The following is a 26536-nucleotide window of genomic DNA, read 5'->3' on the forward strand; positions in this document are numbered from 1 at the left end:
AAAGACTCCTGGTCTTCACTGAAAATCCATGTCTGTTTAACTCTGGAATGTTTCTATGAAATCGTGGATTGCCCAAGAAGTATCAAATAGTGTGTACGTGTTATGTGTGCATGCATGTGTACAGAACAGGGGAAGTGATAAGTTGGAAAAATCTCCCCTGGAAGGCTTCAGTCCATTTACGTCCAGCTGATCACATTCTGACAAGTGGCTACTGAGAAGGGAGTATCAGCAAAGAGCACTGGCCCCCAATATTTAAAAAGGTTCCCCAGGGCTTCCCTGGTGGCGCAGTGGTTGAGAGTCCGCCTGCCGATGCAGGGGACGCCGGTTCGTGTCCCGGTCCGGGAGGATCCCACGTGCCACGGAGCGGCTGGGCCCGTGAGCCATGGCCGCTGAGCCTGCGCGTCCGGAGCCTGTGCTCCACAACGGGAGAGGCCACAACAGTGAGAGGCCCGTGTACCGCAAAAAAAAAAAAAAAAAAAAAAAAAAAAAAGGTTCCCCAAAGCTGTCCATGGCTGTGTCATCTACACCTTGAACTTCAAGACCCTGCACTTCATTTTACCTCTCTTGGCTCCAATTTGGGAGAGAAGGGACGAAACTAAGCAAGCATAAGGAGTGATTCTGGCCACAGTACACCTGGACCTGCCAAAGGGCAGAGTAGAGACAGCAAGGAAATAGCAAAAAGGAAACAACAGTGTGGCAGACGCAGGATGCTTTTAAAGAGCTTTTTTTGCTTTTTGATGGCTAGCAGTTTGCAGAGTACTGGGCATACCCACAATCACATGTAAGTTTCACAGACTCCAAAGTCAAACAGATGACTTGGGAATCATTCCTGATAGCCTGGGTGAGTGAGAGTCAATTAAGCATTGAGGTTAAATCATGAAGTACCTGGCAGTCTTTCACTTTTTTAAAGTGAGTATCTTTGAGTAAGAGCCATATGGTTGCTGCAATAATGAGGTTTATAAATAGGCTTACTATTCAAACAAGCTGGCTTAGAAAGAAACCAAAACTTGTGCTTAGTCTTTAAGCTGACAGCAAGATACCTCCCAGTTGAGCACAAGAAGATTTTCTGGTCTGGGAAGTTGAATATGCAACAACTCCACACACACAGTGAGAAGTCCAGTTCTGTCTGCAATGTTCTCCAGGGTTTCTGAACAATAATGACTCACTCTGCTCCAGATCCCATCAGATCCCATCTCCATCCTTCCTTAATGAGGTCACTACTGCTGCTGATGCACAGATAGCTTTGGAAATGTTGGTTCTCAGGCTTCAGCTCCCTCAAGGGAGAGGAGATTGGGGGACAGGCTTAGAAAAAAAAGTGCACAGCAAAACTCAGGGAGTGAAGTACATGTTCTCACGAGTTCAGGTCACATGCGGCTCACTCGTGGGAAAGTGGACTGAGATAAAATGCCACAAATATCCGTGAAATGATCGAGGATCTAAATGATCCTCTGATCCTCTGGTTTTGTTTTTTACTGGCATATGGGGTGCCGATTGAACAAAACTGAATATCGCTAGAAACTTCCACTGAATCTGTTTTAAATCATTTGTATGAACTACTCTAGATGTTGCTGAGAATGGAAGGCCCTTGTACATTTCTTCTCATTTCTCCCAGTGATTTCATTTCCATGATACCCATGTTAAAACCTACATTTGCAAAGCTATATATACTGATTGCTTTACGGCCTTTCCCTTTTTTTTTTTTTTTTTTTTTTGCGATACGCAGGCCTCTCACTGTTGTGGCCTTTCCAGTTGCGGAGCACAGGCTCCGGATATGCAGGCTCAGCGTCCATGGCTCACGGGCCCAGCCGCTCCATGGCATGTGGGATCTTCCCAGACCAGGGCACGAACCCGTGTTCCCTGCATCGGCAGGCAGACTCTCAAGCACTGCGCCACCAGGGAAGCCCCTTTCCCATATTTTTAACAAGTAAATGCCAATGAGAAAATATATATAAACTGTGGTTTCCTGGCACCTTCCAGCAGACTATTTGGGGAAGGGGTGGGGAGAAGAAAGATATTAGAGAAAATGAGAAACTTTCTTCTCTTACTAGCTCAAATATTTCTTAACTGATGAGCTACAGAATGAAAATCCATATGGGCAACAATTCTATTTTCCTGGTTGGCCAAAGATCCAAGGCAGGACAAAAAATAAAAAATAATGAAGTAATATAAACTCACTTTTACTTGGAATAACCCAATAATTAGGAAGGAGTTGTTTTTGCTTAAATTTTCTACAGAATTTTTCTGCCAGGTTGTCTATTGGGGAAAATTGTCCTACAGATTCCCACCCTTTCATTTAGGGCTCTTAGAAAAGGAAGATCATGTTTGGGGACAGCAACTCCCAGAGTACAAAATTCCAATATGTTTAACCCAAAGTGATGAGATCAAATTCAAATGAAGGAAGCCTTCGAGAGTGTGGTTTGGGGTTGAGCATGGTAAATCAGAAAAATGAGAGAATGCTAATCCGAAACACAGCTGTAAATAAGATGATCAATGTTTAACTCACTTCTGGAAGCAAATGTGTTTCTATCTAATGCCGGCTGGGCAGTGGAAACAGGAGAAATCCTTGAGGAGAAGGTTTAGTTCAAACTAAACAACCCCATAGGAAGCCCCACCTGGACCGGCACCAACTCACAGTCAATCCACCCCGCGCCAGGTGCGCCCACATTCCCACAGGGCTGTGTCTTCATTGCTCCCCCTCCCCAGACCCCTCATCTAGCTACAGTCAGCTGGCCAGACACAAAAATCCAAATCTCCTGTTCATGCTTGTTTCTCTCCTGGGCCTGGGTTAAAAATTCCAGCACTCAGATTACTGTCTAACAGATCCCAAAATAGGACCCCTCCCCAAAGAAAGCTGAAATCTTCCCCTGAAAAGCATTATTTTTTAGCAAACCGAGGACCATTTCCCTCTAGCTTAAAATCTACTGCTTAAAGCTGGGCAGTGAGCTCATCAGTGGCACCAATGAAAAAATACGGAAAGGTTGTTAAAGAAAACAGAAAGTAAATGTCATGCTTGTAGAAGTCCAAGTAGTACTTTTTTGTATAAATGATCTATCCCTCCATTCACATATTTACAACCACTTGCAGTGTTCTAAGTACAATAAAACTGTGTGGGCGGGAATGGAAGAGATCTCTGTGACCTCCTTCCTGGGAGCCTGTCTCCTGTTTCGATAAACATCAGTGAGAAAGGCTGAAAACAAAAATATTTCTTAATATCTGTGACAACACTGCCAGAGTGGAGATAAATCCAAAGGACTGAGACAAAACCTCACTCTTCACAGATATATCCCTGTAATTAGGGGAGGGATAGGTTTTTTAACTGAATTATCCAGAGCGATGCTTGAATTCTCTACTCTGTTTTCCCCATGTAGATTTAGCTAGAACAAAAACTGTATCTTCTGCCAAGTTTAACTTCAGTGACCAGTCTAATGTTTTTTTTTTTTAAACATTTTTTTAAATTAATTAATTTATTTATTTTTAGCTGTGTTGGGTCTTCATTTCTGTGCGAGGGCTTTCTCTAGTTATGGCAAGTGGGGACCACTCTTCATCGCGATGCACAGGCCTCTCACTGTCGCAGCCTCTCCTGTTGCGGAGCACAGGCTCCAGACGTGCAGGCTCAGCAGTTGTGGCTCATGGGCCCAGCTGCTCCACGGCATGTGGGATCCTCCCAGACCAGGGCTCGAACCCGTGTCCCCTGCATTGGCAGGCAGATTCTCAACCACTGCGCCACCAGGGAAGCCCCAGTCTAATGTTTTTAAGCCTTTCCTATCTCCCCAAGTAGTACCTCCTTCCTTCTCTCCTCCACCTTTCCTCCCAACTTGTTATCAAAACCTACTCCGGGCAGAAAGCAGTTATTGACCATTTACAATTCCAGGTGAACGTAAGTCACTACAACAGCTCCTTGAAAGCAGATGTCCTTCCTATTTCCTCTCAAATCTTCTCTCACAATAGAATCATCTATAGAAGGCTCTTCTCTGGACATAGGCTCTGTAAATTTCAACAATTTAAATATGGCAAAAGCAAGGCCGATCCCCAAAATACAGAAAAAAACCCCAACCCACTCAGCTAGCAGATGCACTCCTAGTGACCATTTTGAGCGCCCCTGTCAACTGAATCAGTTGAGTATTTGAACCAGATTCTCCTCAGCTACAGTTATCCTCACTGAAAGTATCCAAGACTCCCACAAATGGATGCTTTGAACAATTCTTTCATTTTTTTAACCATGACTAATTTCAGTTAGTAGTTTTATAGACAGAATGGCAGTTCTAAACATTTATGAAGCTTGATTTACAATAATTCATCCTTATATTTCACAAATGAGCTACGCAGAACCCTGTTCATGAAAGTGTTTATAGTTTCTCATAGTTAGCAGACAGGGCTCCAAGTTACAACCTAGAGTAGTACACTAAATATAAAATACTTTGGGGGGGTTAATTTAAAGATATTGTAAGACCCCTTAGAGTCATCCTCAGACAAGACTCAGAGACGTAGAGAAAAAAAAGGGGTGGGATATTAATCTGAATTTGAACTACTCCTAAAAACACACCTGGAAGTAGCTTTCAAAGACTAATCTTTCACTACCAGATTTACTCAGTGTCTCTAGAGTGTAGGAAAAGTCTTGCTTATTTAAGAATTTTGGTTGTTTGGAATCTGGATAAACAGAATTTAATGGTCTTTGGATGTCTAATAGTGACTTTCAGTCAAAATGCATCCTCACATTGCTTCTCACTCTTCTACTGGCCTTAAGGGAAAGGAAAGCTCTATTTTGGCAGACTATTGAATATTGGGTCCCTGCAATAGGTCTTTGGAAGGGAGTGGAAAAGAAGGGAGGAAGGTCCATTTTTGGAAGGCCTTAAAGAGCTTCCGGGGAAAAGGCCATGAATGAGGCACAGCTGATGCGGAGGGTGAGCACCATGGCAGAACTGTGGATGCCCCAAGAGACAGAGGCCCGGTGTGTGCACGCAGGACACCTTGGGAGCAGCAGCAATGAGGCGGCGCCCACTGGACGAGCCTAGACAACAGGACAGCCTCCTGCAGGGTCCAGGGAGCCTCCACCCAGCCAAGCTCCACCAGACCCTTCTGCAGGGGGCTGGGCTCCAAGCTCCGACTCTCACTGCCTGGCTCATGCCTGACAGTCCCCACGAGGTCCGTGATGAGGGCCTCATTCCATTTAGCTTCTTGGGTCATGGGCTCTTTCTGCCTCTGGAATACTGGAAATGACCCTGCCTAGCCCTCAGGTTTCTGTCTTTGCTGCAAACCCATGTTGTGGTGGACATGACACCAAGCAGTCAGTACGAGGGTTCCAAGCAAAGCCATGTAGATTGACTACTAGCTGGTCTTTCCCAAATGTTAAACAAGTAAATGCCAATGAGCAAGTATATATAAACTCATAGGCTTCTGGCAACTTCTGTCAGGCTATTTAGAGAGGTCACACTAAACTATGTTCTCTCTACTTGTAACATTTATAGAAATATTAATTTAGCATCATTCAGACACATACATGAATACACATATTCACATATACATATTTATACACATATATATTATTTACAATATGTATTATATCATTATTTTATATATATATAATTTTTTCTTCTTACTTTGTTGGGCTGTACCTTATATCTCCAACACAGACCTTTCCTTAAATCTCCAGGCCCTCTTATCCAACTGCTCACGTCTCCTCAGGGACATCTTATAGGCCCCTCATAGTCAATATGTCCAAAACTGAGCTCATGATTTCTACTCCGCATTCATTCTGCTGCCACACACAACCAAACTTGCAAACTTGATCCCTCCTCAGTGATCCCGATCTAAGTAAATAGTACCTGTGGATTCAAGCTAAAAGCCTCGGAGTTATTCTAAATTCCACATTCTCCCTCACGTGCCAAGTCCAAATCCTGTTGAGTCTATCTCCTAAAAATCTCTCAAATCCATCCCCACAGACCTACAGTGGTTTCCCATTGCTAAGGCTCCCTGGTCTAAACGAAGAGGCAAGATCTGCCCCTTTCTCCAGCTGTGCCTTGAGCCTCCTGTCTCCACACTGTTTTTGCTGCAGCCACTTGGCCTTCTTTTGGCTTCTCGGAGGCGTCATGTCCCTTTGGCTCTTTGCACGTGCTATTTTCCCAGGCCTTGGACACCTTAGAACACTCTTCCTCAACTCTTAACTAACACCTACTTATTCTTCACATCTCAGCTTAAATCTCACTTCTTCAGAGGAGGCTTCCCTGATTCCTAGACCTGGTGTGGGCCCCCTCTTATGTGTTTCCACAGCACCCTGTACTTCTTTGTGGCACTCATCACAGTAAATATCTATTTGGGGAATTAGATGTTTAACATTCGCCTCTACCTGTAGACTGAATGCTCCCTAAAGGAGGGGACATTTGTCTTGTTTCCCACTGTATCCCTGGTGCCTAGCATAGTGCCTGCCACATGGTAAGTGCTAGAGAAATGTTTGCTGAGTGAATGAGTGATAGATGAGATTCCTGCATTTGGATGAGTGCGTATTCATTCAAATTTATAAATAAAACTCATTACCTATAGTTATGAATGATGTCTTCTTGACTGAATTATTCTCTTAAGATTTTTCATAATTTCACAACCTAGGAACATCTAGATTTTTCTTATACTCGTTTATTTTATTCAATAAGAGCTGTCAAAAGGTCTTTAAATAAAGAGTACATTCCAATAAGCCTGAAGAATATAGCACTTTACATGGATTCAGTATACGTTCTCCAGAAATAGAGTATTTTATTTGTTGTAGAATTCATTTGTATTACTAATGGGAAACTGTGATGGTCATTCTCAAAGCTGTTACAGACTACATTATGTGTCTCATATTTGATCATTATTTTCCTTGTCATCTCTCAAAAAGCTATGAGGTGGGTCATGTGAGCACTTTCCCTCCATATGGGGAAACTGGAACCAAGGAAAGTAGTTTTCTAGGAACCAAAGAAAATTAAAGACGGAAAATGGAGCTAGAAATGAAGGAACCTCTTTGCTTAGGGCTGCTTACCAACAGACAGAGGCTGTAAAACTTAGCCAAAATAATAAACAGCTGCTAAGTACTGAGTTGTAATTAGTTAATAAGTTAGCACAACCAAATTCTGATAAGCAAGTGATGATGTACTAATATATGACATTAGTATTCAAGTAAAGAAAATTTCATTCTAAATATAAGAATCTACTTAACCCTTTTTGATATTCACCTCTTTCTCCCCTTCAATATACATTAAGAACATAATTCAGGGAGACTTAACTGGCCTTTATTAGGAAAAGAAAGACTCAAAAACAATCCCTCAAACACAAATGTCTTCCTTCTCTAAATCCTAGGACATTGTGTCAATGTCATTTACCTAGCAATTAATTATTGCCCATACTTTTTTTGTTGTTTTATAACTTTTCACTTCTATAAAGAATTATCCTGTCTCCCTAACTAGACTCTGTTTCCTGAAAGCAGGGCTTTTCTCCTGATACTTTCATTTCTCTTCTGAAGCTCCTAATATCCGGTATATAATAAGAGCCCAATAAAATTATGCTGAACCACCTGACATTTGCAATTAAATGGGAGAGTGAAAGGCCCAATTAACACCCTAAAATATGTAATCTGAGGGAAAGAAACATCAATTTTTTTTTTTTTTTTTTTTTTTTTTTTTTTTGCGGTACGCGGGCTTCTCACTGTTGTGGCCTCTCCCGTTGCGGAGCACAGGCTCCGGACGCGCAGGCTCAGCGGCCATGGCTCACACGCCCAGCCGCTCCGCGGCATGTGGGATCTTCCCAGACCGGGGCATGAACCCGTGTCCCCTGCATCGGCAGGCGGACTCTCAACCACTGCGCCACCAGGGAAGCCCAAGAAACATCAATTTTTAAAAATTATTCTTTTGGAATTGCTTTATTAGTGAGGTTCAGGTGAAGCCCCTCTTCCCTGGGTCATCTGTTCACAAGGCTTTAACTCAGAACCATGACTCTCAGACCTGAGGCTCTAGGCCAAAGGTCTCTCCATAGTTCCAGGCTGCTATCACCACCAGCTACTTGAACCTTACAGAGCCCGCTCCAGTCCAGCACGTCTAAAACCAAATTTATCATTCTGCTGTATCCAAGCCTGCACTTCTCTTCGTGGTCTCTAACAAGGCAAATGGCACCAAACTCACTAATACATCCGAGACAAAACAAGCTTGGAAGACAACTTCTCCTTCTCTCTTTCTCTCTGCTCCATTCTAATGTCAACTGTGCCCCTTATTTTTTCCTCCTCAGTAGTACTACCATAACTGAAGAATCTTCTCCAACTGATCTCCAGGCCTCAAGTCTCATCTCCAATCTGTCCTCCATACTTCTTCCAGAATAGCCATCCTAAAAGTCAAATCTCATTGTGTTACTCTCTAGCTTAAAGTCTTTTTAACAATTCCTTAGAACTTAAGGGATAAAGTGTAAACTCCTTAAAATTACATGCATTCAAAAAAAGATTCCCTGAAAGATGAATGGAGAATGTCTGGAACACATTTGGATGTGTGTGTAACGTGTTCGAAGACCTGCCTCCTTAAACTATGAGGATGTATAGTTTTGAATAAAACAAAAAGTAAATTTTTTAAAATTCGATGTGTCACTACCTGGCCCATGCCTTTTTTTCCAACTTTCTCTCTCATTCCTCCTTGATGTGTCAATGTCTCCCATACCTCTGTATTTGTACACTGTTACCTCCATTCACTAGCTTTATCTATCCCTCAATATTGCACTAGATGAGCTGCGAGAGGATACCTCACAACTACCTTTTAAGGAGAATATCTAAGACCTCTGGGGATTGGTTTGTCAGGGAAGGTAACCCTGTTACCTGCACAGCTGATGGACCAGGGACCAATGTAGGGGCCAACTGCTTCTGAGGTGACCTGGGAGATTTCTGTCCAATAGCTCCATGTTGAATGACAGCAGCTAGACCCAACCACACCCTCTCTTTTGGGATTACCGGTAAGAGGTGAGCATAGGGAAGGGCACTAGGACTCAGGCTATATTCCTAGTTAAGTAGACACAGCTTTTCTAGTTGTCCATAAAAACAGCTCAGAATTCTGAGCTGATGTACTCTGCGCTGACTGGATGACTCCTTGTTTTCCTCACATCTCTGCAAAAGGCTGACATGAATGAAAGAAATCTGTGCAAGTTTCTTCCTTGTGACTAAGGACTCTGCTCCGAGTAAGTCTGCAGCTCACTGCTCACACCTTCTCTGGCCCTTCCAGGCAGAGGTAGCTCCCCGTGTATCCTCTGTAACTACAGGCAACACTTCAGGGTGTTCATCTCTTTAGCTATAGCCTTATATCTTACAGCCTTATGGCTTATCTACTTTTGCACAGAGTTTATCAAAGTGCCCGGCACATAACAGACACTCAGTAAATGTTAACGGACTAAACTTCTGTTGCCTGAACACTGATGACCCTATTAAAAATTTCACATGAGTAGAAAGAAAATACAGAATGAGACACCTTTATTAAATAAGAAATACAAAACCAAAGATCCAGGATTCTTTGCCTCTGGATTTTCCCCCCACCTTTGATGTATACTTCGGAAAAGTCACTTAAGTTCTCTGGACTTCAGTGGGGGGTATTAGTGAAGACTTTCAGAGACACCAAACTTGAAGTAGCCTGTGCAGGAACACAGCCTGATGGATTCGCGTAGCTGGGACAGCAGACAGAATCAGAGAAACAACTGCAGCAACTGGGGCTTGTGGGAGCAGACCCAGGGACTTCCACTCCATCTTCTCCCCTCTGCTTCTCTGTAAGTTCTGGCCTGTCTTCTGTCACTGAAAGCTCTTCTCCATGCAGTAAGAAATGGAGCCAGCAGCAGCCACCAGGAAAACCCAGAAGAGAAAGCAGCACTCTCCCCCACCCAATAGAGAATCTCAGTGGAGGACTCTACTGCTTCTGCTTGGGTTCTGTGCCACACTTGAGACCAACCGCTGTTGGCAGAACGGCGAAATTCTATGATTGGCCAATCCTGGATCTTGAGCCCATGGAGGGCTGGGGGGCAGGGGGGAGGGTCTACTGCCATAATAAGGGGGATGGGAAAGCTTGCTGAATAGACAGAAACAATAATCCCAGTCTGTGACCCTAATAACCATAAACCTGGGGATACTCCAGTAACCAAAACAGATCAAAAACAAAAAACAAAAAACTACGTCCTCATGGAACTTATATTTTAGTTGGAGGAAACACACAATAAACATAATAAACCATACCTCTGTGTATGTTCATAATACTATTTTAGATCATGCAAAAAAAGCAGCAGCATCTTCACAGAGTATTATAAAAGCATAAAGTTTATTGTACTGATTACCTCATAGTTGGGCAAAACAGATATACAAAAGCTTAATTACAATTGTGACAATAAATGCCAAGAAATAAGTGAAACCTGTTCTCTTGCTCTAAATTTTTTTTAAAAAGTATAGAACACCCTTTTGTCATCATATAACAGGAAAAAACTCTTGGTCAGGACCCAGGGTACAAGTTATGACTCAAAACCATACAGCCGTGAGGCTCCCCCTCATCATCAGAGGAGGCAAGTGCAGTCGTCATGTTTTCCCTGACTGGAAGATTCCCTAACAAAACAGGCATTGGGAGGGGCTCTTAACAATTCCACCCACTCCTACAGAGGATAGAGTAAGGACAACAGCACTTGGGGGACAACCGAGGAAATGGAAACACAAAAAAAGAGGCTCCTTCCTCAAGGAACTTCTATTTTAATTGGAGGAAACAGACAATAAGCATAATAAATAAATTAAATATATAGTATTAAGACAGTGAAACATGCTAGAGAAAAAAGGAAAGCGTGGAAAGGGGGATGTGTGGGGCTTGTAATATAGAGAGGACCATCTCCTATAATCTCCACACTGTAGATTCTTGGCAACAAACCTCTTGCTGCTGGTAAAGACCACTCCAGGCAAGTGCAGAAAAGGGAAGGAAAAGAGAGAACCTGGGTAAACATAAGAGTGGGATTCTGCCCTGGGTCGTGGCTTTGCCACATCTTGCCCAGTTTCCACCTCAGTTTAGATTCCTGTGCCCAACCTGGGTAATGATGTTAATTAAATCCACCTCCCATCTAGTTCATGGAATATTGTGTTGATAGTATCACGTGGCCTATAAGCTGACCCAGATATACATTTACCTTCATTTTGAATACTGAAAAGTTCATCTTTGGGTCTTTATGCTTCCTTCATCACCTATTCATTGAGCACCTACTATGTGCCAAACCCTGTTCTAGGCACTGGAGGTACAGCAGTGAGCAAGACACACAAAGTGTCTGTCCTAAGGAACTGACATTCTACTGGAGGAGATGAAAAATTCAAGGATAGATTAAGTAGGCGAGATACTGACAATACCACTAAATAGTCCAGGCATGAGATGATCAAGTCCTGAAACTTAGATGGCTCTCAAACAAGGTGAACCAAATTCCTGACTATCTGTGGTCACCTGTAAAGCCCCTTCTATACAGGTGTCATGGTAATAAATTGGTATGAAAATTCAATTTTGGCTATTGAGTTTTCCTAAAATGTTGAAAGAACATCTTCCTTTCTCTTACTGTTAATCCACTGTGGGAGCAAAGAGACACACACCCTTCCATCTCCTAAGGTTTCTATTTTGTTAACTGCAAAAGTGTTATTCCAAGTTGTATAAAAAAGCATGCGCTTTGGTTTCCGGAGTCTTTAGCAACTTATTATAGCACTACTGTTTTGTTTAAAAAAAAAAAAAAAGTGGTAGTAAGAACCATAACAGTAGTAAAAAAAAAAAAATGTCATAACAATAGTAACATGTCCTTTTTCAAATCAGAAAGTGAAGCTACAGATCTCCTGGGACTGCTGTTGGGCAGGGTGTTTCAGTAGGAAGGGTAAAAAGAGAAGGATTCAAAAACACACATTTGGAAAAGAATCAACCCACACCTTTTATGTTCAAAGGTACAGGGTGCTAGGTAAACACGAGAGACTTGAAAACAAAAATGCAGACAACAATTTGGGGAGAGAAGCCTAACAGATGAAACAGAGGAAGCTACAAGACAGTGCGTTGTAAGCTCTAAACGCTTTTTCACACAAGTTTCCCACCTCAACCTGGCTGATTTGCCCAAACACTCTTTCCCAGCCTGAGTAGCTCTGTGGAGTTGGTTGGAATTGTAAAGCAGCCTGAGAGAAGCAGTTCCTGAGTGTGTGCACATGAGTCCCTCCAGCTGGGATGTCAAGAAGACCAGCTTGACAACACTTTGACATTGTATATTTTGGACCCAGATTTTGTGGATGCAGCAAACTTTCTGTGTGCACCACAATATGATCACAGGGAGTGTTCATCACATATAACATGAGCTTATTGTAAACACCTCTTTGAGAGAGGTGCTGCATTGTGTGCATCTCAACTGTTGGAAGAGCCCGCCAGCCAGAAAGACAAGATTTCCAAATAAGTTTACAGCCTCTGCTTGCAGCAGCCAGACAACCCAAAAATCACGTTATTTGGCATGGTTTCCCATTTAGATCAATGGCAATGAAACTCACTTTGATTATTGATGGAAGGGCTTTTATAAATTGCACTTTAAATGGGGATACCTTGAAGAAACACCTACATTATTGCTTCCCTTTAGAAACTGTGAATATCCTGGTTGGAATGTGGTCTCCCCCAAGATAAAGATAACTTAGATCAGTGCCTTTCTGACTTGTTTTGGGGTGTGTGTGTGTGTGCGTGTGTGTGTGTGTGTGTGTATGCTTTCAAAAACAATAACTGCAGCAAAACAAACTGCCAAGGTGCTGGTTTTCCCATCACTGCCCTTGGTAGGAACAGAAGGTCTGGAGAATATACTTGGAGAAAACCTATTTTTTTTAATCTGCACTAGATATTTGATGCCAAATATCTGGGAAATGAGTATCTGGCGGCTATGGAAGGTATCTTTGGGACCTGCCTGGTCAACTGAGGAGCAAGCTGTAACCATACAGCTGTCACTACAGCTTCCTGACTGGGATAACCAGCAGTTCATTGTTTATGAAATCTATTCACAGAAAATAACACATATTTTCAGGTCACCTCTCCTCAGTACCCAAAAACAGACAGCACCCAATGAAGTGAATGAAATTCAGAGATCTCTGTTCACCAGTCCAACTAGAATTCTGGCCACTGTATTGAAAGCAAACGCCTTATTTCACTATTCAAATATTACTAGGAAACTCCAATATTGGTTCTGAACCCTACTTTCTCCAAAAATAGTCCCTCCTTTCAGTAACTATTTTCCTGCTAGAAAGAATCCTAAGAAAATACCAGAAGTTGAAGTAGGCTAGGGAGAGGGAGAGGAAAATCTAACAGCCAGAATGCATGCTGAATTTGAACTGTTGGTAAGTTCTTGGACCACCTGCCAAGGTGTCTGCAAGCATTCTGCAGAGAATAACTCTTCCTTTGATTAAAAGTCTGTGACCTGAGTCCCCAAACTTTTCTCCCCTGACAAACAAACAAACAGAAATATCTCCATGAATACTGAGCTACTATAACTGAAATCTAAGGACATCTCCTCTTCCCCAAAGAAAGCATGACTTGGAAACAGCAAGGCATTCCGAAGCACTCAGAAAGACAAGTCTCGCTGTTGAAAGGAAGGTAGCAGTGACTGTAATTAACAGAGAAGCGGTTGTGGAACTTCTAGGGCTGTATTTTTAAGGGTCACGCAGGAATGGGGGTGAGCAGTCGTGACTGTGGCTGTGTAGTAAAATACTGATGAGAGGGAAATAGGGCGAGAGAAGTAAACAGATCTACTTACAGCCCTCGGAGCCGAAGCCAGATTTTCTCGATCTGTTCTGGTTGCAGGTATTTCAGAGAGTTGCTCTCAAATTCTTCAATCTCCTTGGTTGGCGACTCCATAGCTGCAGGTTATCACTGGGAGTGAGGCCGAGAGAGTTTGGGCTGTCCCCTCCCGCCTCTTTGCCCAGCCCTGCCCTCGAGCCCCAGTCAGGTGGCGAGCGCGTCTGCCTGTCACTTTCTGCGTGCGCTCCCCCTTCTGCGACCCCCAAATCATGGCTTAAAGCGGGCCCGGAGGGCTGGCGACCCCGGGACCAGGTGCCCCCCAGAGGCAGCTGCGGGAACCAGCCATGATCGTGGGCTAATGCCAAGGGCAGGAATTGTGCTCCTGATCTAGGAGAAAACACCTCAGACCTATTCGGATTCTTTTTTTTTTTTTTTTTCTCAAACAAAGCCAAGGAAGCGAACAGTTTGGCAGCTGAAGGACTGCAGGGGGGGAAAGGGAGGACCGAGTGGGGAGGAAAGGCGGCGAGGAGGGAGAAAGTGAGAAGGGGAGAGCGAGGAGGGGGGTGAGCCTAGGGGGAGCCGACGCGGAGCTGGGCGGTCCGACCCGGAGGCCGTGCACCCCGGCTCCACCCGCGCCCCCTGCCCTGGGGCGCCCTGCGGCTCCCCCTCCAGGTCGCTCTCTCCCCAGCCACGCTGCCTTCCCGTCCCCTCTCTGTTTTCTGTCACTTACCAGCAGCTCTGCTGACAAGCGAGAAAACTGACAACTGAGAAGAGTCGTCTGCGAGCGCGCCGGGACCAGCGTCTGGTCTGGCACCCGCGGGCGCGGAGGGAGGGGTGCGCCGGACACAGCCGGCAGCAGGGCACACGCTTGCCGGGCTCCAGCCCCGCACCCGGTGACCCGCGCGCGCCAGGGCGGCCCGCCGCGGCGCAGGGCCCCCAGCCCCGGCGCGCCGATGGCTCCCGAAGCCCGCACAAAATGAATAGCACGGCACAGCGCGCGAAAATCCCAGAGAACCGAGGTCCGTGTCCTCCCAGGGGGCCGGTGGGACAAACAGCCACGGCGAGGTTCCGCGGAGTTTGTGCTTGGAGCTTTCATTCACAGCGCTCACTTCCACGCCCGCCAGAGAGTCGGTTCCATTTTGAAATATTAAAGCAATTGACAGGGACTAAAGTAACCACATATCACACTTAGAAAGTCCTGATATGTTCTTGCTAATGAGAGTCCTCTCTCTCTCCCTCTCTCTCTCTCTCTCCCCAAAATGGTGTGAAAAAAGGAAAATATAAACAAAAGTAAGGAAATTGGAGTTTCCACTGATTCATTACAGTCTCCTCAAAGGGTCCCTGGGCAGATGTTGACACTGGAGAGGAGTTTCAGCTCCACGAAGCTACAACTCAGTATCTGCGTCCCCCTACGTCATTCACAATGTCAATAAAGTGTAATGCTCAGGGAGAGTGGGACCAGGTAATGCAGTTAAGAGGGGAGGAGAGAGGTGGGATTAAAAGAAAGACCAAAGACAGAAAAAGAAAAGAGAGAAAAGATCCTGGCTCAAGCTGACTGAGGCCCGGACATCACAGGAGCTGGTGGTCAAGCTCCCTTCTAGATGCAGCCACCACCACTTCCCACTTCCCAGGGGCCATTTCAAACCTGGGACTCAGGGCTCCTGAGATTCAGGACGCAGCTTGCCCTATAATGGTATTGTCCCTCATTGGCAGTTAATGATTCAGTCACAATCCCAGCATTCTGATTCTATCCATCAGATATTTGCCTGCTTCTCAAAATTCAGATAAACTTAAAGGTGAGAACTAGTTTTTTTCCATTGCTCAAGTAAATTTCCATTCAAGTGGCCTTGATAAAGAAATTTTAAAAACAGTGTTTAAATGCTAAGTGCTCATATAGTTGGAAGTGGGCATTTACTTTCCAGAAATTAGAGATGAGAGTGATGAGAATGGCATGGCTAGCCCCATTCATTGCAGTGGAGAAGGTACCTGCCTCAAGGTGAGATGACAGAGCTTTTTGATTGAAAAGAACTTACACACTCACCTACCACACAAGCTGAAGTCACCTCATTAAAGTCAGTCCTTAAGGATTTTCTGGAAGCACATACAGTTCCAGTGAGTTAAAGCATTACTCTCAAGCAAAGACAGCATTAAGCAATCAACATCTTACAATAAAATTTGTTTACCTGAGGAAACCAATTTACCAACCCAATGTCACCCAATGCGAAACTGTGACTTGATGGAATTGGACTTTAAGAGATTATTTTATGTTATTTTATTTTTTAACATCTTTATTGCAGTATAATTGCTTTACAATGGTGTGTTAGTTTCTGCTTTATAACAACTTGAATCAGCTATACATATACATATATCCCCATATCTCCTCCCTCTTGCATCTCCCTCCCACCCTCCCTATCCCACCCCTCTAGGTGGTCACAAAGCACCGAGCTGATCTCCCTGTGCTATGCGGCTGCTTCCCACTAGCTATCTGTTTTACATTTGGTAGTATTTATAAGTCCATGCCACTCTCTCACTTCGTCCCAGCTTACCCTTCCCCCTCCCCGTGTCCTCAAGTCCATTCTCTACGTCTGCGTCTTTATTCCTGTCCTGCCCCTAGGTTCTTCAGAACCTTTTTGTTTTTTGATTCCATATATATGTGTTAGCATATGGTATTTGTTTTTCTCTTTCTGACTTACTTCACTCTGTATGACAGACTCTAGGTCCAACCACTACTACAAATAACTCAATTTCTTTTTCTTTTTATGGCTGAGTAATATTCCATAGTATATATGTATATATGTGCCACATCTTCTTTATCCATTCATCCGTCAATGAACACTTAGGTTGCTTCCATGTCCCGGCGATTGTAAATAGAGCTGCAATGAACATTGTGGTACAAGATTCTTTTTGAATTATGGTTTTCTCAGGGTATATGCCCAGTAGTGGAATTGTTGGATCATATGGTAATTCTATTTTTATTTTTTTAAGGAACCTCCATACTGTTCTCCATAGTGGCTGTATCAATTTACATTCTCACCAACAGTGCAAGAGGGTTCCCTTTTCTCCACACCCTCTCCAGCATTTGTTGTTTGTAGATTTTCTGATGATGCCCATTCTAACTGCTGTGAGGTGATACCTCATTGTAGTTTTGATTTGCATTTCTCTAATGATTAGTGATGTTGAGCATCTTTTCATGTGTTTGTTGGCCATCTGTATGTCTACTTGGGAGAAATGTCTATTTAGGTCTTCTGCCCATTTTTGGATTGGGTTGTTTTTGTTTCTTTAATATTGAGCTGCATGAGCTGTTTATATATTTTGGAGATTAATCCTTTGTCTGTTTATTCGTTTGCAAATATTTTCTCCCATTCTGAGGATTGTCTTTTCGTCTTGTTTATGGTTTCCTTTGCTGTGCAAAAGCTTTTAAGTTTCATTAGGTCCCATTTGTTTATTTTTGTTTTTATTTCCATTTCTCTAGGAGATGGGTCAAAAAGGATCTTGCTGTGATTTATGTCATGGAGTGTTCTGCCTATGTTTTCCTCTAAGAGTTTTATAGTGCCTGGCCTTACATTTAGGTCTGTAATCCATCTTGAGTTTATTTTTGTGTATGGTGTTAGGGAATGTTCTAATTTCATTCTTTTACATGCAGCTGTCCAGTTTTCCCAGCACCACTTATTGAAGAGGCTATCTTTTCTTCATTGGATATTCTTGCCTCCTTTATCAAAAATAAGCTGACCATATGTGTGTGGGTTTATCTCTGGGCTTTCTCTCCTGTCCCATTGATCTATATTTCTGTTTTTGTGCCAGTACCATATTGTCTTGATTACTGTAGCTTTGTAGTATAGTCTGAAGTCAGGGAGCCTGATTCCTCCAGCTCCGTTTTTCGTTCTCAAGATTGCTTTGGCTATTCAGGGTCTTTTGGGTTACAACACAAATTGTGAAATTTTTTGTTCCAGTTCTGTGAAAAATGCCATTGGTAGTTTGATAGGGATTGCATTGAATCTGTAGATTGCTTTGGGTAGTATAGTCATTTTCACAATGTTGATTCTTCCAATCCAAGAGATTATTTTAATGACTTGTTTTGGGGATACAAGACAGAAGGATGATCCCCAAATGGAGTTGCCATCAGATTGTGCACCTTGTGCAGCATGCTGTCAGAATATGGAAGCTAGTAATGATAACAATGGCAACCTTATATCCGAAACTTTCTACGGTCTGGTCTGTACTGTTCTAAGGGCTCTACACTCACATAACACTAGCAACAATGTTATGAAGCAAAAGCTACTATTGTCATCTCCATTTTATAGCAGAAAACTGAAGCACAAGGAGTTTATCTTGACCTACCAGAAAGAGAACTGAACTGGAAAAGACCAGACATTACTGTATCCAAGACAAAACTGTCAACCTCACAGGATCCCATTTTCCACATCTTTAAAGTAAAGAATTTATGCAAAAAGTTTTTTATGTCTGTTCCATCTTCATGATTCTATGAGGTCATCTGGAGAGAAGTGGGGAAAGGAAATGCTGAAAAGGCAGATGCGTATTGCTGAATACATACTTTAACTACGTCATGGTTTCTCCAAGGACTGGCCTACAATGAAAGGATCGAAGGGAATGATAAAGGATGATACTCAACTTCCTACCCTCCACCATACCTATGACTTTTCCTCATATTAGTGGGATTTTTTTTTTTTTTTTCTGTACGCGGGCCTCTCACTGTTGTGGCCTCTCCCGTTGCGGAGCACAGGCTCCAGACGCGGAGGCTCAGCGGCCATGGCTCATGGGCCCAGCCGCTCCACGGCATGTGGGATCTTCCCGGACCGGGGCACGAACCCGTGTCCCCTGCATCGGCGGGCGGACTCTCAACCACTGTGCCACCAGGGAAGCCCATGAGTGGGATTTTGATCAAGTCAGAGAAAAGCAAATTTTGAAAGAAAAAGGAAAAGAATAGCCTTTCACTTTAAGTAAGCTAATCAGAGAAGGAGAACCAACAATCATCTTTAAAAAGTTTGTGAAACATGATTTTGTTTCATTTTAGAAAACTTAAAAAGTAAACATGTATGGGAAAGTTAATAAGGATATAACTTTTCTTTATTTTAGAGCCATAGTTTTTGGAGCTGGAGGAACCTTAAAGATAATCTAATTTAGACATCTTCGAATTTCTTAAGCAACAGAATATTTTACTTCAAATTAACATCTTATAACGGATTCTAATGCCTACCTCAGATTTTAAAAGTAAAGAAAGAGCTGCTCTGGTTGAATGAGGAAGTGGAGCACTTAGTTCTCAGGGTCAGAGTCCACCTCTGCCTTCTCCATATCCCATCTCTGAGTGACCAATGCTCCCACTTCACAGATGAGAACACTGAGGCCAAAGTACCACAAAACACCACAGGATTCCTTGCTTCTCATTCAGGGTTCTTTCTAAACTACATTAGGAAGAGTTTGCCTTCTCTCCGCCAACAAAATATTACTACTTTTAGATACACCATGTTATTATGTTACTCAGATTTTATTTTCTCTTTATCTATCAAAGACAGGGTATGCTTGTATGTTGTAGCAACATTACAAGCCACAATTTCTACTGGCATCCTGCTCAGAGGCAAGCAAAAAAAAAAAAAAATTAGATACAAATCCACCCAGAAACAAAAGATCTAGGAAAACACAAAGCCATTCCCAATCTTGTTTTGGAGGTCAATTTCCATGGTGACTTTCTATCCCAGCTTTTTGAGTAAGACTTTTTAGAAAATCTTATATGGTGAAACATCATTAATTATACATAGACATGCATATATACATAAATATATTATATATAACATATATACAGATACATCCACACTCACATATATACATACATATAACTGCCAATTTAAGGTAGTCTGCCAAATCAACCTACCTAAGGAGGAAAAAGACCTGTACTTGAAAAACTATAAGACACTAATGAAAGAAATTAAACACAAGCAGATGGAAAGATATACTGTGTTCTTGGTTTAGAAGAATCAGTATTGTTAACATGACCACATTACCCAAGGCAATCTACAGATTCAATGCAATCCCTATCGAAATACCAATGGCATTTTTCACAGAAATAGAACAAATAATTTTAAAATTTGTATGGAAACACAAAAGTCCCTGAATAGCCCAAACAACCTTGAGAAAGAAGAACAGAGCTAGAGGAATCATGCTCCCTGACTTCACACAATACTACAAAGCCACAGTAATCAAAACAGTATGGTATTGGCACAAAAATAGACACAGAGATCAATGGAACAGGATAAAGAGCCCAGAAATAAACCCACACACGAACGGTCAATTAATCTAAACAAAGGAGGCAAGAATATACAATGGAGAAAAGACAGTCTCATCAATAAGTGGTGCTGGGAAAACTGGACAGCTACATGTTAAAAAATGAAATTAGAACATTTTCTAACACTGTATACAAAAATAAACTCAAAATGGATTTAAGACCTAAATTTAAGATTGGATACTATAAAACTCTAGAGGAAAGCACAGGCAGGACACTCATTGACATAAATCATAGAAATATTTTTTTGGATCCGTCTCCTAAAATAAAGGGAAAAAAAGCAAAAATAAACAAACAGGACTTAATCAAACTTAAAAGCTTTTGCACAGCAAAGGGAACCATTGACAAAACGAAAAGACAACCTACTGAATGGGAGAAAATATTTGCAAATGATATGACCGATAAGAGATTAATATCCAACATATATAAACAGTTCATATAACTCAACATCAAAAAAACAAACAACCCGATTAAAAAATGGGCAGAAAGACTGAATTGACAATTTTTTCAAAGAGGAAATGCAGATGGCCAACAGGCACATGAAAAGATGCTCAACATCACTAGCCATGAGGGAAATTCAAATCAAAACCACAATGAGATATCACCTCACACCTGTTAGAATGGCTATCATCAAAAAGAACACAAATAACAAATGTTGGCGAGGATGTGGAGAAAAGGGAATCTTTGTACACTGTTTGTGGGAATGTAAATTGGTGCAGCCACTGTGGAAACATTATGGAAATTTCTCGAAAAACTAAAAATAGAACTACCATATGACCCAGCAATTCTACTCCTCTCTATGTATCAGAAAAAAAACAAAAACACTAATTTGAAAAGATACGTGCACGGGGACTTCCCTGGTGGTCCAGTGGTTAGGACTGCGCACTTCCACTGCAGGAGGTATGGGTTTGATCCCTGGTTAGGGAACTCAGACCCCACAAACTGCGCAGCACGGCCAGAAAAAAAAGAAAGAGAAGATATGGGCACCCAATGTTCATAACAGCATTATTTACAATTACCAAGGTATGAAGCAACCTAACTGTCCATCAACAGATGAATGTCTAAAGAAGATGTGTATATTCTATATACATAATGGAATACTACTCAGCCATAAACTAGAATGAAATTTTGCCATTTGCAGCAATATGGATGGACTTGGAGGGCACTATGCTAAGTGAAATAAGTCACACAGAGAAAGACAAATACTGTATGATCTCTCTTATATGTGGAATCTAAAAAAATACAACAAACTAGTGAATAAAACAAAAAAGAAGCAGACTCACAGATATAGAGAACAAACTAGTGGTTACCAGTGGGGAGAGGTGGGGAGAGGCAACAGAGGGATGGGGGAGGGGGAATGCAAACTATTGGGTGTAAGATAGGCTACAGAGATGTATTGTACAACACAGGGAATATAGCCAATATTTTGTAATAACTGTGAAGTGGAGTATAACCTTTAAAATTGTATAAAAAATAAAAACAAAAATAAATAAATAAAACCTTTGGTTCAAGAAAAAAATAAAGTAAAATAGTGTCCCAAATAGACAAAGAGTAACTTAGCCTAAGTACTATCAAACCTCTGCATAATCAGCATTAAGTATCAGAAGATCAGAAGGAAAGTGAACTCCCTGTACATGGCAGAGTTCAAGGAGAAGCTGCATGACTATCAGACAAGGGAGCAGGAATCAGGCTTCACAGGCATGAGAATGACCCCTCAGTTCCCTTTCATCACTAAAATGTCACAATTCAATAATAACCGCAATAAAAACAACCACTACCCTTACTGGCTACTGAGAACTACCATGTGCCAAGCACCATGCTAAAAGCACATCACAGGTCAGTTCATTTTCACCCTCAACGAAACACTTCAGAAGAATTCATTACGCCCATTTACAAGTAAAGATAGAAGAGGCTCCCAAAGGTCAGATCAATTTTGCAAAGACGTACTGCTAAAGTGGCAAAGCCGTACTGCTAAAGTGGCAAAGCCAGGTTTTAAACCAAGACCAGAGAGCAAAGTTCTTTTCCCTTTGTTATTATCTCCTCCCTACAGACACATAAAAAGACAAATTAAAAGGTATATAACAGAGCGGGTGGAGCTACAGGAGCACAGATGAGGGGTCCCGAAAACTGCGGGGGAATTACGGCGGCTACGTAGTGGAGATAATATCTGAACTGGATCTTGAAGGTGGAAGGTGGGTGGAGGCAGGTGATTCTAGAAAGATGGAGCTGTATGAGAGGATACACAGAAGCGTGAGAAGGGGTGGAGTGGCCAGAGATCCACAAACAATTTTGTGGCTTGACTATAAGTGCATGACTAAGAAGAACAGGAGAAAAATGCTGGCAGTGTCAGCCAGACCTGTGTGGTCATGGAAGAAGTTTGGGCTCTCTTCTGCAGATGACAGGGAGCTATGGGTGGCTCTAGGCAGAGGGAAGCATGGTCACATGTGGAGGGTACCTGCTGCCTGAATATGCATCATATACTGAGGTCAGCTCAGGGAACCTGCCTCAGGACCATGCAACAACCATGGGGCAAATGATGACCAGGGCTCCATAAGAGGAATCCAACTACGAAATGCAAACAAGCTCCTCAGCTTACCAAGGAAGAGCTAGACAAAGAAAACAGACAAAATCAGAAAAAGCACAGCATTATTTCTCATGAACACCCATCTTCTAGCTACAAGATTATGACTGCTTGCTTTGACCTCCATGAAGCAAGCCAGTGTCCTTGATACATTTTTCATAATTTGGCAATGGCGTCATCTAGAGTCTTTTGATGGGAAAATTCTGGAGAAGCATTTATGACATTGGAAGTAGCACCACCAAGCAGAGCAGCCCCTCCTTCCTGCCCACACCAGGAGTGAGCCAGCCCCCAGGACACACGGTCAACACAGGCTCTTCTCTCCCATGAGCGTTTCTTTCCAGCAAGGGGCCTCTTTGGTGACAGTCACACTGCTTTTCCATTTGATGTCTTCTCTTTTTGGTTTCATAGTTTGGGGCAGATTCTATACTAGGAACTACCTCCACCAGGAAAAAAAAAAAAAAGATGCAAAAAGAGACAGTGCACTGACGAAGCCCAGAGAACCTATTCTCAGCCCCATGTGAAATGGGGCTCAACTATCCAGAGTGTAGCCCAGCGAGGCAGGGAGAGGAGATGGGAGGAGAGACAGCATGGAGTCCCAGCTCAGGGGTGGTCTGATGTAACCTGCATGTGATCCAGTTTTTGCCCCTATCTCTGGAAGGATCCTTCAGTTGCTCTGACAGGAGAAGTTCATGTAACCCTTCCAGTGGAGGTAAATACAGGAAAAGGAAAGGACTAGGAGTAGCACTGAATTGCCTGTGACCCAGAACAAGACCCTTCTCTTCTCTTCTCTGGCCATGGCTGGGTTGGGCTCAGTGACCTCTGGATCTTTTCCCAGCTCTCACATACCCTGATTCAAAACCCGCAGCCTGACCTGAGCTAACCAAGCTTTTCATTGACCCAAAAAAGCTGTAGGAAAACCTGGAGTCTAGCCCCTGGCTAGATTTGACTATAACAAACATGGCCTAGGTTGGCCAATCAGAGCCATCCACCTCCTATCTCTGAACAAAGTGATTGGTCTGAGGGTGACATGTAACTAAAGCAGATCCAACACCAGTTCCTTATGGGAGATTTGATGTGGTCCCTGGGAAAGAGAGAGGAGGTCTATTTGTCTTTTCTCTGGGATAACAGAGAAAAGCAGACAGAAGAACTAAAAAGACAAAGAAAAAAATGTGAAAGGGTCTTTCGAGCCCCTTGATCCTGCTATGCCTGAAGCCAGAACTACCCATGGACTTTTAAGTTATATGAACAAAATAAGTATCTCCTCCACCCCCACCCCGTTATTTTTTCACTTAAACTAGCGTGAATCAGATTTCTGTCACTGACGACTAAGAGAATCCTAACTAATACGACTCCTCCCTTAGAGGACTACTGTAAGGAATTTAAAAAAAAAAACACATGTATGACCAGTGCCTTAAACACTGAAGGCTCTCGTGAGACGGTAGTTCCTCCCCCATCTTACCCGTCCAACAGCACATGAAGGAAGGGAAGATGGAAAACGGTACAGGAACCTTGGCGTGCAGAGCACCCAAGATAAATATAAAGAGACTTTATTATCCTGATAAAGAGATAAGTCAAAAATTGTGTTTCAGCATTGACGGGATTACTTTTGAAGATGTCGGAGTAGAAGGACGTGCTCTCACTCCCTCTTGTGAAAACACCAGAATCACATCTAGCTTCTGGACAATCATCAACAGGAAGACACTGGAGCTCACCAAAAAAGATACCCCACATCCAAAGACAAAGGAGAAGCCACAATGAGGCGGTAGGAGGGGCGCAATCATAGTAAAATCAAATCCCATAACTGGTGGGTGGGTGACTCACAGACTGGCAAACACTTATACCACAGAAGTCCACCCACTGGAGTGAAGGTTCTGAGCCCCACGTCAGGCTTCCCAACCTGGGGATCAGGCAACTGGAGGAGAAATTCCTAGATAATCAGACTTTGAAGCCTAGTGGGCACTGATTGCAGGACTTCAACAGGACTGGGGGGAACAGAGACTCCACTCTTGGAGGGCACACACAAAGTAGTGTGTGCATCGGGACCAAGGGGAAGGAGCAGTGACCCCAAGGGAGACCGAACCAGACCTACCTGCTAGTGTTGGAGGGTCTCCTGCAGAGGCAGGGGGTGGCTCTGTTTCACCATGGGGACAAGGACACTGGCAGCAGAAGTTCTGGGAAGTACTCCTTGGCGTGAGCCCTCCCAGAGTCTGTCATTAGCTCCACCAAAGAGCCCAGGAAGGCTCCAGTGTTGGGTTGCCTCAGGTCAAACAACAAACAGGGAGAGAACCCAGCCCCAACCATCAACAGTCAAGTGAATTAAAGTTTTACTGAGATCTGCCCACCAGAGCAACAGTCAGCTCTACCCACCACCAGTCCCTCCAATCAAGCCTCTTAGATAACCTCATCCACCAGAGGGCAGACAGCAGAAGCAAGAAGAACTACAATCCTGCAGCCTGTGGAACAAAAATCACATTCACAGAAAGACAGACAAGATGAAAAGGCAGAGGGCTATATACCAGATGAAGGAACAAGATAAAACCCCAGAAAAACAACTAAATGAAGTGGAGATAGGCAACTTCCAGAAAAAGAATTCAGAATAATGATAGTGAAGATGATCCAGGACCTCGGAAAAACAATGGAGGCAAAGATTGAGAAGATGCAAGAAATGTTTAACAAAGACCTAGAAGAATTAAAGAACAAACAAAAGAGATGAACAATACAATAACTGAAATGAAAACTACACTAGAAGGAATCAGTAGCAGAATAACTGAGGCAGAAGAACGGATAAGTGACCTGGAAGACAGAATGGTGGAATTCACTGCTGAAGAACAGACTAAAGAAAAAAGAATGAAAAGAAATGAAGACAGCCTAAGAGACCTCTGGGACAACATTAAACGCAACAACATTCGCATTATAGGGGTCCCAGAAGGAGAAGAGAGAGAGAAAGGACCAGAGAAAATATTTGAAGAGATTATAGTAGAAAACTTCCCTAACATGGGAAAGGAAATAGCCACCCAAGTCCAGGAAGCACAGCAAGTCCCATATAGGAGAAACACGCCAAGACACATAGTAATCAAATTGGCAAAAATTGAAGACAAAGAAAACTTATTGAAAGCAGCAAGGGAAAAACGACAAATAGCACACAAGGGAACTCCCATAAGGTTAACAGCTGATTTCTCAGCAGAAACTCTACAAGCCATAAGGGAGGGGCATGATATACTTAAAGTGATGAAAGGGAAGAACCTACAACCAAGATTACTCGACCCTTAAAGGATCTCATTCAGATTCGATGGAGAATTCAAAAACTTTACAGACAAGCAAAAGCTAAGAGAATTCAGCACCACAAAACCAGCTCTACAACAAATGCTAAAGGAACTTCTCTAAGTGGGAAACACAAGAGAAGAAAAGGACCTACAAAAACAAACCCAAAACAATTAAGAAAATGGTCAGAGGAACATACATATCAATAATCACCTTAAACATGAATGGATTAAATGCTCCACCCAAAAGACACAGGCTTGCTGAATGGATACAAAAACAAGACCCATATATATGCTGTCTACAAGAGACCCACTTCAGATCTAGGGACACATACAGACTGAAAGTGAGGGGATGGAAAAAGATATTCCACACAAATGGAAATCAAAAGAAAGCTGGAGTAGCTATACTCATATCAGATAAAACAGACTTTAAAATAAAGAATGTTATAAGAGACAAGGAAGGACACTGCATAATGATCAAGGGATCAATCCAAGAAGAAGATATAACAATTATAAATATATATGCACCAAACATAGGAGCACCTCAATACATAAGGCAACTGCTAACAGCTATAGAAGTGGAAATCGACACTAACACAATAAGAGTGGGGGACTTTAACACCTCACTTACACCAATGGACAGATCATACAAAATGAA

General features: G+C 42.8%; 1 protein-coding gene across 5 annotated transcripts in view; it reads right to left on the bottom strand.

Annotated features, from left to right (window-relative positions):
* PDE1C (phosphodiesterase 1C) overlaps positions 1-26536 on the bottom strand; it is a gene marked incomplete at both ends in the record, with an annotated part of 531390 nt that overhangs the window by 254567 nt on the left and 250287 nt on the right. The window contains one exon of one of the 5 annotated variants that reach the window (XM_081244326.1): positions 13759-13859. The exons of the other annotated variants lie outside the window; for them this stretch is intronic. Within the exon in view, the coding sequence (XP_081100452.1) occupies positions 13759-13859 (101 nt within the window). Of the gene's footprint in view, positions 1-13758; positions 13860-26536 lie in introns of those variants that run through there. 5 annotated transcript variants of the gene reach the window in all.

Source organism: Mesoplodon bidens (genome assembly GCF_964165515.1).
Source record: "Mesoplodon bidens genome assembly, chromosome: 9".
Lineage (NCBI taxonomy): Eukaryota > Metazoa > Chordata > Mammalia > Artiodactyla > Ziphiidae > Mesoplodon > Mesoplodon bidens.